The sequence below is a fragment of the Penaeus vannamei genome, chromosome 2 (genome assembly GCF_042767895.1).
Source record: "Penaeus vannamei isolate JL-2024 chromosome 2, ASM4276789v1, whole genome shotgun sequence".
NCBI lineage: Eukaryota > Metazoa > Arthropoda > Malacostraca > Decapoda > Penaeidae > Penaeus > Penaeus vannamei.
This window is the reverse complement of record NC_091550.1, coordinates 45,425,327-45,435,326: the sequence shown is the minus strand read 5'-3', so window position 1 is coordinate 45,435,326 and position 10,000 is coordinate 45,425,327. Positions and strand designations below refer to the sequence as shown.

The following is a 10,000-nucleotide window of genomic DNA, read 5'->3' as shown; positions in this document are numbered from 1 at the left end:
GGAATCACAGTCAATCAGAGGAAAACCACTGACAGAGATAAAAAATTCATATATATGCCAAACTGAGTACTTCATATACATCCACAAATATATACAGTACACTCTTGATTTAATAAGCTAATGAGGAAAGGGTTTCCATTAACTTCTCTGGTCTATTAAATCAAAAGCCATATTTTTGCTGGTTTTAATGCAACAGACTGAATACAATATAGCCTCTCTTCAAAATCTAAAGGTACAAATGAATTGAAATATTCAGCCTCAGAATTCTTCTCAAATATGCATAAAAGTTTTACTTCAATCAGTTTACTTGCAGACAGTTGCAATGTATAAGCAATTGCAAGTAAAACAGAAGCTTTAGTTAGTGAACTTGATATAAGCCTTTTTGTCAAGATCCTTCCTATGTTTATTAGACCATGTATTGCAATATCTTGGGAAATTTGTTTTTTGAAGCTAATTCCCCCAAACATGAAAGACAGATTTGAAGCCAAAACCTACAGACTCTTTTGTTTATTACAATGATACCATTTCTCAAATAAGACAGCCCTGAAATGCATAGTGGTAAATGACAATTTCTGTATATGTAAAAGCTGGAACCCATTAATCTGATATTTCTTATTTAAAGATTTACATCTATATTTACACCTATTTCTACATTTACATAGGCGATATAACCATAACTTCAATACTAACTATGTGAAGCAGAATGGTCTGCATGGGCTTCCTCCTGCAGGTGAGAGAGTGTGGGAGCTGCACTGGTATGTCCTTCCGCAGCACTAACTTGGCGTTCCATGCGTACACTACTCCAGCTTCGAGCAAAACTGCTTCGTACAGACTGCAAAACATAATGAAACGTGTTATTCACTGACATATAATAAGTATAGTAGTAGTAATTTCAAAAAAGACTATTTCTATCATAGTATATTGAATCCATAACACCTCATCATAAAAGTAAATCAAACCAAACTTACATCTAATCCTGTTAACTTGGTGCCTCGCTTTATCATCCGGCGCTCTGTCACTCGCTCCAGAGGGAGGTTATTGAGCTCCAAGCCGTACACATGGCGGGCAAGCACCCTAGTTAGTGTGTCTAATGTTTTCTGGAAGGCAATATGGTTTTTATTATAATTCTAACTTCATCTTAATGCATTATTTTTGCATACCATCTTCCTTTAAGTTACATTTGTTCTTTTTCTTTAAACAAAATCAAATGGAAATCAATACAAGAGTTTAGCAATGTTGGAGCTTCTCGGCCAGAGTAACCACAAGACTTGGTGGGCCTCCTTGGTGGTCTCACATCATCTTGGTTGGATATTAATAAAGGCTTCACAACCACTCTTCATATGGGAATGGAGCAGAGCACAACCATTTTCAGTTTTTTTTAATCAAACTTAGAATATAACTTATTGCACAAAAAAAAATTGATGAAAAATGCAGTGCAACTTACAGCCCACTCCTTAACCAGCTCATCCCAGTGGGTAAGGGAAGAAAGGGTGAGGAGGAGCTGGTCCCACAGATCGCCCGAGATTACCACACTCAGGTTGGCCTTAATCCAGGAAACAATAAGGGTCTGAAAGCATAAAAAATTATATTAATTTTTTTTTTCTTTTACTTCCAAAATCTGAAATTACAATCACCGTCAACCCTCTCACTTAATGTTTACACTCAAGTTTACAAGCTTTTCAGTTATTACTGGGTTTTCAAATTACACTCTAGCCTCTAGTATCATGAATTACTATTATCAAAAGTTAACACCACTCAACATCCTATCATAAGAAGAAAGAAAAAGAATTTGGCATTGGTTGAGAAACGAGCAAGCCCTCAGTTGGTCATCAAGAGAACCTGTCAACTCACTCATTCTATGGTTGAACCTAAAAAGAACTGTGATTGTCTTTTATGTTGAAAATAAATTAAACTATTTTGTAATTCTATTCATTCTATGACACTGCTATGACCATTTTCCCTTGTTCATTTTGACAGTAACTCAAACTAAAAATAAGAACACCATATCCCTTTTTCCATATGCATGTCTGTAAATCAACAGGAAAGCAGCCCATTTCAGTCCTACCAGATTGAAAAAGCAAGTGATGTATTGTAACCTACCTGAAACAGTGCTGAGGCAAACCTCCCACCCAGAGAGTCCTCCTTGTGGGTGGCAGGTCGACCGCAAAGAGTCTGGGAGGTAATGTGAAGTAGCACCACCAGTAGTTGCTCCCTAGTAGAGAATATTTGAAGTTATGAGCATCAAGTACATTTAGGTAATCCTGTGTATATTTAGGCATCAATATACATGTGTTTTACTCAAATCATATTTTCAGGGCATGAAATTTGGGAATTGTGTCCTTTTGGTTGTACCATAATTTACTAAGCCCTGTTATATGATGAATCTTTTTTTTTTTTTTCTTTAATGAAATAAGAAATCATAAATGTGTACAAAAAAATGTGGTTTTATAGTCAAATGTATTTGCTTATGGGCATCTAACAAAGAAAGAACTGTTCATCAATTTCACTGGAGTTCTCATCACTGATAGCAAAACACAACATTGGTATGTGGCAATGTAAAGGTAAAGATTAAAATGACTGTTTACTTACCATGTTTTCTGTTCCATGCGAGTGTTCATGACCATGTATCGGTAAATATTGAGCACGTGTTTGCAAACCTCAACCTGTTCATCCAAGAGACGTGGGTAGTCGGGAGACACCTCTAGGAGGAACACGTTGGCTGCACTTGTGATGAAAACTTGCAAAACATTCTGAAGAAAGTAATATTATCAAAAATCTTACCATCACACAAACAATCACTCTAAACTACATTCTAAAATATACTAAACAAAAAGATAATTACCGATATCCTTCTGCTAAATCTTACAGCCTTGTTTTCATGACTTTATAAATGCATCAATCAACAATAAAACATTATATCTATATGATAATAATTATGTCCATTTTTCAATATAAACATCAAGAATGCTTCTATATACAAATAAACATAATGCTATCCTATACTTACCTGAAGGCCAGCTCGAATATGAATCTCTTTGTTGACAGCCCCAAGGTAAGATTCATTGCGCAGGCGTCTCTGGCTATTGTTTTCCATAGGCCCTGCTGCATCATCCCTTGGGCTTGTACCTCCTTCCAAAGGCTCCAACATGAAGGGGGGCATTTCTGGGGTCTAAGATAAAATTTTGAAACTGTTCAGCATTTCTCCCAGAGAAAACAAACCAAAAAAAATCAAATATCATATATTCACAATTAGATTCCAATCTAGCTGATAGTTTTTGGAGTTTAAAGAGGTACTAGCAATAGAGTAGAAGTATCTTTAAGCCATTATTCAATCATTCCTTCCCTAAATAAAAAGATGAATTTTTATTTAACATTCTGATTCCCTATGGCCAATTACATCAAAAGTAGCACTTACATTCATCTGTATCCAGTCTTTGTAGGAAAATATTACAGTTTTCATGACCCCTGCATAACGGAAACTAAGACACAGTGCTTGGCGAAAGAGTTCATGGATGAAGTTGATATTCTCACGAGAGGAGAAGAGAATGTCACGCACCATAATCCCATCCTCTCCTGAACCTCCTTCATCACTGTGGGGTGTGGAAATTAACACATGTAAATGGAATATATCAACAAAAATTACTTATATGTAACTATAATTATTCAACCTCTGTTTCTTTATCCTTTTTTTTATTTCTAATGTCAGGTCATCTTAGAAAAAATAAAAAAATCTATTCAATATTTATTATCTTTACCTGACGTAAAATGCTGATGTGACTGAATCCTGGTCACTGGTACTTCCCTCCGGTGCATCTCCGTGGCCAGAGCGACGTCCATCATCCTCACTAGTAACAGTATAAAACAGCAATAAGACTTCCTCAAAAATCAGAATTATAATTCATTTACAAACTTTCCTCTTCATCTAATAAGTTTAATAATGTGGGTAGACACTGGGTGACACATGACCTTAACCTAAAGGTCTTACAAGTCACCATCTCCCCCAGTGTTCTGGAATAGTTGGGGTCCTACTTAATTGTGGTATCACTGACTACAACCACCCTAAATATGATACCAGTCTTTGGAAACCTTAGCCCACTGCGCTATCAAAAATAAATGACATACCTTAATTCAAAAACAACACATCAAGCATTTCACTTTACACATTTTGGGCAATTTCAAAAATCGTCAGACTTATGAACATTAGTATTCATCATAACAGAGTCCCACCTAACAGACGATAGCGATTGTCCACTCCGCTGTGAGGTAGCTATGACAAATTTCCGCACCCACTCCACAACTGCCACCTGACATGTGCCGTAAGGACTCACACCAGGACTGCCCCTCAGTTCAGGTAGTTCTGGAATTTATATGAAGAGAAAAGAGATGAAGAAACAGTGTAATATTAATTTCATATTTGTCTTTTCCTTTACGAATACCTCAAAATCTAAACTATCATGCAAAATTTTCTTCCCATTCTAATGAAGATCATATTTCAAAAATTATTCTTATGCAAACCATTCCCACCAGGTGACATGCTTTCATGGCAAAAAATTCCACGGCACTTGATAATGTCTAATCCCCTAATGAGCTGGGTCTTGATGGCCTAGATGGCAGCTCATGAGCCCAGTTGTGAGGCACAGAATGGCACAAGTTGACGCATTCTGGCTTCACCAAACTTTGTACAAAATTTTACTCCATCCTGAATGAGTTAAGCTTTGATTCTTTCACAGATTTCCAGTGCCATTCATGAATGTCTATAGCCAATGGTTTTGGAAGAAACTGAGACTTAAAAGGATCTCATTAGTGATCTCATTAGTAACCCTTTGTTTTTATGTCCAAATCTGGGTAACGTGTATAAAAAAAATCTTTCAATTTTTTGTGACAAATAAGATGGCAGCAATTATAATCTGCAGGTTGAAATACTAAGCAAAAAAATATGCCATTTTACATCAAGTCACTGGACTTACATCTGAAAGTCTTTTGAGTCTTTGCTTCAACATGTATGGGATAAGACCATTTAAATCAATGTCTATAAAGTACCTAAATATGCAAAATCACTTGCAAAGATTCCCTTATTAGAAATCGAAACTCAGCAGTAAAAAAATATGTAGATATAGACCTTCTAAATATAAATTATTACCCTAGTCACTCGTCACATTATCACAACAATCTAAATTGTTTTATGGATATTCATATCAAGCATAGGCTCTTCCCTAGCATGAATATCTAATAACAAAAGATTGCAAGAAGAGCGAGACTTACCCAGGTTAGGTTTATAGAGTGTATTTTCAGGATTGAAACTGGGGAAAATGTGTGGCATATACCAGGCACGAAACATTGCAAACAGGTATGAAAAAGATTTGGTGTGTTGTGTGCGATCTCGCCACTCAATCCTCCGGACCTGTAAAAGAGTACTTTCTTCAATCCAAGATCACCTAGAGCATATCAAGTATATCATTTTTTCTTAAGCCATATATTTCCTTGGAAATATGCGAGATTCAGCTTTCTATATAAACGTCCATATGATTTTCTCAAAAAAAGAGAGAAAAAAAGAAAATCTAAATTCTCTTTCTATATATTGTTCAGCTTTTGCTGAACTACCTAACATCTATTCTTTAAACCTTAATATTTCAAACCATTATATTAAAATGTTACTGCAAAACCATGGAAATCAAATCACTCCTTTCTTATTAACTGATGGGAAATTCAACTGACAATGGTGACACTAAAAGAACATAAAAAGTAAGCTGCAGGAGAGCACTTCTAAAAAAATACAACAAAAAATCCTTACTGACCTGCGAGACCATAAAATCCATGAGCGACCTGAGGAAGTACGAAGTAAGATCATCGGGGGTCTTCTCAGTGTTGGAAGGTTGGATGACTGGTGAGGGCTCCACGCAGGTGATTCCCCCACAACCCAAATCTGGCGGCATGGCAGCAGGAGGGGGGATAGGGAACCCTGGGACAAGGGAGGCAAACATGCGGTCCATCTCTGGGGTCTTTGCCTCCCCGACGATCATGTACCACAGAATGAACAACCTGTAAGCAAATATGGAGTTGTGAAATGTGACATAAATTCACATCATCATGGGTAAATTTACATCAAAATCAGTAAGCTGCTACATGATGCCCTGATAGAAACAATAAATGTCCTCACCTCATTGCCTCCCTCCGTAACCGCACCGTGTTGCCAGGGTGAAGGATTTTTTTGAATATATGTGTAAGTGCGTTGCACTGCCATCTTCGCTCAAAAAGTTCAGGAAGGATACACAGGAGACGATCAAGCACATACAGTGAACATTCTAGGTCTTCCCTGTGACTTCGTTGTACAGCAAAAGTTCCTGCCAAAAGCAAGAAATAAAAGTATTAAAAACTAAAACATGAATGTCTCCTAGATCTGTACTAAAAATGATACATGAATGATTTCTCATTAAAAGCAATGAAACCAATTACTGAGTCTTAACATAAGTTTTCACTAGACAGCAAGCCAGCCAGCTCACCCTTCTGCCGTAGATTTCCCTCGAATGTGATGAATGCCTCATAGAAGACATGGAACACAGGGCTGTAGTTTACCTCCAAAAAGACTTTCACTTCCCCAGGTTCCTGGTTATCTGGAGACAAAAATTCTTATATTAATTAAACAAGATTACAAGTCAGCCTGGAAAGGACAAAAGATGCTGAAAGTACACATAGTCAAAAGATTAAAACAGAACAATAAGACATAGCTATTACATTAAGTGCAAGGCAGAATCACATTGGTCACTGCTGCCATAAATAAAGAAATACCTAGTAATATGGTATATGCTTATGTAGTTTATACAGGATACTTCAGGACTGTACAAGAAAGGTCAAACAAAAGGGCAAAGTATCTTCTATGATTGCCAATTTAAACACTAACTGGTGTAGAGGTCACTTTATGTCTTTTATTGATCCTTCTTTTATTACTTCTACTCTCTTCCCAATGAATCTTTAGATCAAAGTATAACACATTTCATATTTTTCTCTTACTAACATCATGAAACAAGTGATATCATGTCATATTTTTCTTTAAAACATCAAAACCATACTTTACAATGGTCAAAGTAGCTTCAACTGTATCATAACATTACATAAGATACACATAGCTTGGATGAATGAATAAATATTTCCTCTAAAATCTTTCATCCTTTCTTTCCAAGTCAGAAGCGAAACCAACATGGAAATCTAATCAAGTGTTCTATTGACAGTTTAATCACCCACCTACAATTTGATAATGGGAACTGATAAGGCCACCATAAAACAACAATAAATATTGTACTTTTTATAGATATTCAGGATATGGAAGACAAACTCAGCAAATAGCAAGATATGAAAATAATGATATACATTCTCTTCCAAAGACAACAATCAAGTAGTACTTGCAACAGACGATATTCATCATTTCAACACTAACTGCACTTTTAATCATATAGTGGCCACAATTCAACTGTAAGTTTTTGGCAAATAACCACCTATACAAAATACCTCCCCCAAATCCTAATGCAATACTGTCAGCAGCCAGCCAGGCAACATACGAAATAATATAAATATTCATTTCAGATTGCACAAGGATAGCATATATAGATCAAGGAACTAGATACAGCCAGCAAAGACAAGTCTGCAATAATACATTACATATATTGTTTTACAATTATAAGAAATATATGCCTGTGTCTATATATAAAACATAAATAAATAAAATAGGCATATAAATAAAAAATAAATAAACAGGAAGATAAACCAATCAAGAGACAAATATAATATGATTCAACTCATATCCTGACAAAAGGTTTTATAATCTTTATAAAACAAATAAGTGTCCTGTCTCAAAGATTACAAAATTACTGGCAGTTTTACTGATGATGTGGTATAACTGGATGGAAAACATCACCAACAAGTATGGAAACTTTAAAACTTCTTTTCAATAACTTCAATAAAAAGTCATATATGGAAAAATATAAAGACAATAAACTTCTACCACATATATACTGGAAAGACAAAGAGGTTTCACCGGTTCTGTGTGGGAAGTCTGAGCTCTTTCTTGGCAGAATATAATTTGAACATGTTTTCTGGCCACCGCTAGAGCACAAAACATAGAAACCATAGCATCACTTGACATGTACACACAATAACTTTGTTAAGTTATTGTGGGCTGACCTTCACTTCACACAGATTATCAACCGAATAGTTATATATATATATAAAGTCATGCTTGATATGTTCTATAAGATGCCTGATTTCATTCATTTCTGGGGAGTCTAATCATCCATGACTTCCTTCACATTTTTCTTCTATGGTGTAAATTATAGACAATGTCAGAAATAGATAGGTTATGTATGTGTGCCATGTGAAAATGCATATATAAAAACTTGTAGCATAAGTACTTACATTTTTTTTTTTTTTTTTTTTGCTCCATTTAGTAATACTACAATGATATAGTGATTTTTAACTGTTATGTAATCTTCCCTATTAAATCAAGTGTCCAAAATTGCTGTCATATGTTTATTACTAGCATTGCTGTTAACTGATTTTGTCTACTTTTTTCTTAGCAGAAATTTAAGAGCCTAATCAATCATAATAACAGTGCAATGTGGAATATCAAGAAGATATACTCCAATGTTACAGTATCACCACAGTGTGTGCTATGTACTGAGCATGACATTGTGGCACAACTTGCACCTCTAGCCATTAAAGCTATACCCTATGCCACCCCCCCCCCCCCATTTCCAGAGTACCTTCAGAGTAAAACTTTTATAAAATAATGATTGTCATTTGATAAATAATATGGAAAATATTTATAAAAAAAAATAATAACCATACTCTGAAGACAATTGCTAAAGCTCCACTGCAATGGAAACTAGATGCTTATGCTGTCCCCTAACAACACCCACTTACCCCCTGTTTTTTAATTACGTTTCAGTAATAATATAAATGTATACATTTTGTCAAAATATGAAAACTATCATGTCATTCAATACAATATGCAAAGCTAATAAATTATTTCCTCTCATCTTTTTCTTGTGGTTCTGACAATTAAAGATATAACAGGTGTGGACTGGGTGGGTGAGGTGGAAGTCAAAAACATAAATAATATTCTAAAAGTTAACAGTGCCTAGAATCACTTAAATTACACACAAAACTATAGACAAAAAATGTGAATCTTAAAATGAAGACTGTGATGAAATTCACAAAAACTGAAGTACTGAAACAAAAACATTGACTAATACAATTAGATATGGGAAATTATCTTCATAGTGTGAAGGTAAGCCCAATGATTCTAATTCAAGACACATCAACAAGGTCTCAAGCAACTGCCATGGCCTCTGAGCCTTAGGTACTGCGGCTAAAAACAGCAAATTCCTACAACTCGTATTTACCCTAGACAGACCTTACAACATATCAGGGCCAAAAGCACAGAGACCATGGCACTAAAGGGCCTTGGTCTCTGGCTGATCGGGTCCAAAATTCTGAATTAACCCCATTTTTCTGAATAATGTCAGTCTTGAAAACCATTCTGTTAAATAAACATAATATCTATTTGTTTATCTGTTTGAAAAGACAATGGATGTATGCGTATCTTGTTAATACATGTAATGGTAAGTCATCACATGGAATGTAAATACTAGGTCTGATGCCTTTTAACATCTATCATTCCATGACGTTAAGTTCTAAAATAATACCTCCTATATTACATAAAATGCAATCACTATCAAAACACATAAAATCAATCAAATCATTCTAGATTAGAAGACCCCTATAAATACATATACGTCGAGGCACTTTCTTAAATCCAAAATTCCAAAACATCAGCTCTTACTAAAGACAAAAGCGACAAATTAGACTTATCCTACACACTCTTGTAAATTCCTCTGACACAAAACTACACTGAAGAAATAAATACAAAAGACCAAAGACCACATAAATAACAAAGAACTAGAGCCAGGCCAGAAACACTGCCTCAGGCTAAGAAAATGACATTCTT

The 10,000-nt window shown here is 35.3% G+C and overlaps 1 protein-coding gene across 6 annotated transcripts in view; it reads right to left on the bottom strand.

The window, feature by feature from the left end:
• The window catches only part of LOC113809981 (ral GTPase-activating protein subunit alpha-1), a 48,255-nt gene that overhangs the window by 37,662 nt on the left and 593 nt on the right, over nt 1–10,000 (bottom strand). For all 6 annotated transcript variants that reach the window (XM_070133531.1, XM_070133532.1, XM_070133534.1 and 3 more), the window contains exons 2-14: nt 6,501–6,611; nt 6,158–6,341; nt 5,796–6,039; nt 5,263–5,401; nt 4,228–4,357; nt 3,756–3,845; nt 3,416–3,590; nt 3,008–3,169; nt 2,590–2,750; nt 2,101–2,212; nt 1,445–1,567; nt 969–1,097; nt 691–832 (exon numbers count right to left, since the gene is read on the bottom strand). In XM_070133531.1, the coding sequence (XP_069989632.1) occupies nt 691–832; nt 969–1,097; nt 1,445–1,567; nt 2,101–2,212; nt 2,590–2,750; nt 3,008–3,169; nt 3,416–3,590; nt 3,756–3,845; nt 4,228–4,357; nt 5,263–5,401; nt 5,796–6,039; nt 6,158–6,341; nt 6,501–6,611 (1,902 nt within the window). The remainder of the gene's footprint in view (nt 1–690; nt 833–968; nt 1,098–1,444; nt 1,568–2,100; nt 2,213–2,589; nt 2,751–3,007; nt 3,170–3,415; nt 3,591–3,755; nt 3,846–4,227; nt 4,358–5,262; nt 5,402–5,795; nt 6,040–6,157; nt 6,342–6,500; nt 6,612–10,000) is intronic.